Below are 2,223 nucleotides of genomic sequence, written 5' to 3' on the forward strand. Positions count from 1 at the left end.
CCGTGTGAGTACCTACAGAGCTGGACACATCAGATCATCAAAAGTACAAACAGCAAAAGAGATGGTGACTCACAAATGGTGGCTTCACGAGGAGCCTCTCTCATAGAAGGAAGACCAGACTCGGCCAGAAAGATCTGGCTATGTTCAGTCATGACCTATATCGATGCAGATTTACATGTGAGCGCCAAGTTAGGAAAAACTAGAGCAAAAGGGCTTACACTGAGCAAACTGATAGAAGCACCAAACGTTTCACGACATTGTCTGACAATCTTCCTGAAGACAGGATGATGTTCGAGTGTCTCCGGTGGGATTTTACTTGCTCTCAATGTATTCATCATTGCGCGAGTGGCTTCCTGACTCATATCCGAAGACGTTGTAGAACTTCGCTCCCATGCCTCTGAAAGAGTTTCGGGTACTTGACCTGATGCTTCAAGTGCTTCTGCTGCCATGTCTCGTTGGTGAGACCGTGCGGCTGCCTCATCCGATGAATCGAACCCCTTCCCAAACATGCCGAGACGATTGAGGACTAGCTGTCGGATTGGCTCGTCGTCAGCGAGAGGTGGGGCATAGCACTTGATTTCCCAGGGTGTTGGTGCATCTTTGTTTGGTTCGGTTGGGGGTGGCGGTGGGTCATTAATATCGATTTGTTCCTGTAAGACAAATAGGAATTAGACATGCGTCAGCCGCTGAACGTATAGTGGGGTGTGTAATAGCTATGTATACGGCGGAAAGGAAGCTGAACGAGACTCACCTTAGCATAGAGCTTGTGGTACTCTTCCCAAGTCTTAGGTATTTGGTCTGGAGGACTACGACTGTTGATGCGGCGTTTGACTTTCGCAGTAAGCTTCTTGATCCGAGTATTGGCACCCCTCGATTTGATACGCCAACTGGTAAATATTGAGCTACCCTTCTCGTCTGCACTATGATGGTCATTTGTTTGATGATGTGAGACCACTTCGGTAGCGATCACTGTGCTGGATTTCTTGCTGCCTGCTTTTGGTATGAATGCTCGAAACGCGATCTCGCGAATCCTAGCAAAGCTTTTCTTCTTGGAAGGAAGCACACGTGGCGGTGGAAGTCTCGACTCTTCATCTTCGCTTTCACTCAATCCTGGAGAATCGTCCTCGAGCCATTGATTTGGTGAAGCCGAGGTATTGTTTTCGCCTTCGAGTGGGGCAGGAGGAGCTGGCTGGGGTGGAGCGACAACTTTCTCCCAGAAGTAACGAGACGGTCTTCGCTTTGTAGCATGTTTGTCAGGAACAACAAATAAAGCAGGATATGGGAGCCCAAGGCCGAATGGAGTTGCGATAATGTAGGACGGCATCCTAGCAAGTAACAGATAGGTTGCTGAGAATGAATGCGCGCGATTGGTGTTTAAGATTATTAAAGATTAGTAGTGAAGGGACGAAGGACAGGGACACACAACGATCTTAGCTCTTCAGAAGACTTTGTTTTAAATAGATCAAGCTTCTTGGAAGTTGACTTTTCAATCGAAATGAAGGAAATCTGAAATAAGTACATATGATCCAAGAAAGAAAGAGGCGCCAAACTGTAGAAGCCCCACTAGAAGCGGTCGATCTGGCGAGGTGCTGTGTACAGAATCAGATGACTGTCAAGCTCTGTCAACCCAATTGGAATTTGGCGAAGTGACAAGCAATTGGGTTTACTTACTTATGTAAATTGTAAAATCAATGTTTGGTCTCTACCAATTAAAAATCGGTGAAGATTTGATTTAAGCGCACGGTTTCTTTGTCGATTCTCAATGGAATATGTACATACAGTCATTTAAGAAAAGCTTGCCCCAAATTCCCCGCCAATTCGCTCGAGTTTTGCGGGCAATTTAGGGCAAGCTTTTCTTAAATGACTGTACTTCCGTCGTGCCACCTGCATTCTGCAGCAAGTTTGCAGAGCAAGTCCACACAGCAAAACCTCGAAAGAATTCAGTAGACAACAATCAATTCTTTCAAAATTACAACCCTACGGCCCAAGATCGAATGTTGAAGGGCAGCTGCACCGAGCTGCGCCCGTAGAATAGACGTGAGAGTTGACTTGACTCTTTGATTGATCATAGATATCATTCAGCCTACGCCCGGGGGTAAAAGTCACCGCGCGGGACCCGAAACCGATGTGTCTCAGAAACGTCTCATGATTTCAGTTGATCAGACGTTTTTGAAAGGTTTTCAGAAGGTATTATTCAAATACGTGCCCTTCTACAACAGCTCT

General features: G+C 46.3%; 1 protein-coding gene across 1 annotated transcript in view; it reads right to left on the reverse strand.

Annotated features, from left to right (window-relative positions):
* Positions 1 to 1,413, reverse strand: part of MELLADRAFT_79817 (uncharacterized protein) — a gene marked incomplete at both ends in the record, with an annotated part of 2,921 nt that extends 1,508 nt beyond the window's left edge. The window contains 3 exons of the mRNA XM_007419036.1: positions 74 to 155; positions 219 to 650; positions 752 to 1,413. Of these exons, the coding sequence (XP_007419098.1) occupies positions 74 to 155; positions 219 to 650; positions 752 to 1,324 (1,087 nt within the window). The remainder of the gene's footprint in view (positions 1 to 73; positions 156 to 218; positions 651 to 751) is intronic.
* Positions 1,414 to 2,223: the final 810 nt, after the last annotated feature.

Source organism: Melampsora larici-populina (assembly GCF_000204055.1).
Source record: "Melampsora larici-populina 98AG31 unplaced genomic scaffold MELLAscaffold_121, whole genome shotgun sequence".
Lineage (NCBI taxonomy): Eukaryota > Fungi > Basidiomycota > Pucciniomycetes > Pucciniales > Melampsoraceae > Melampsora > Melampsora laricis-populina.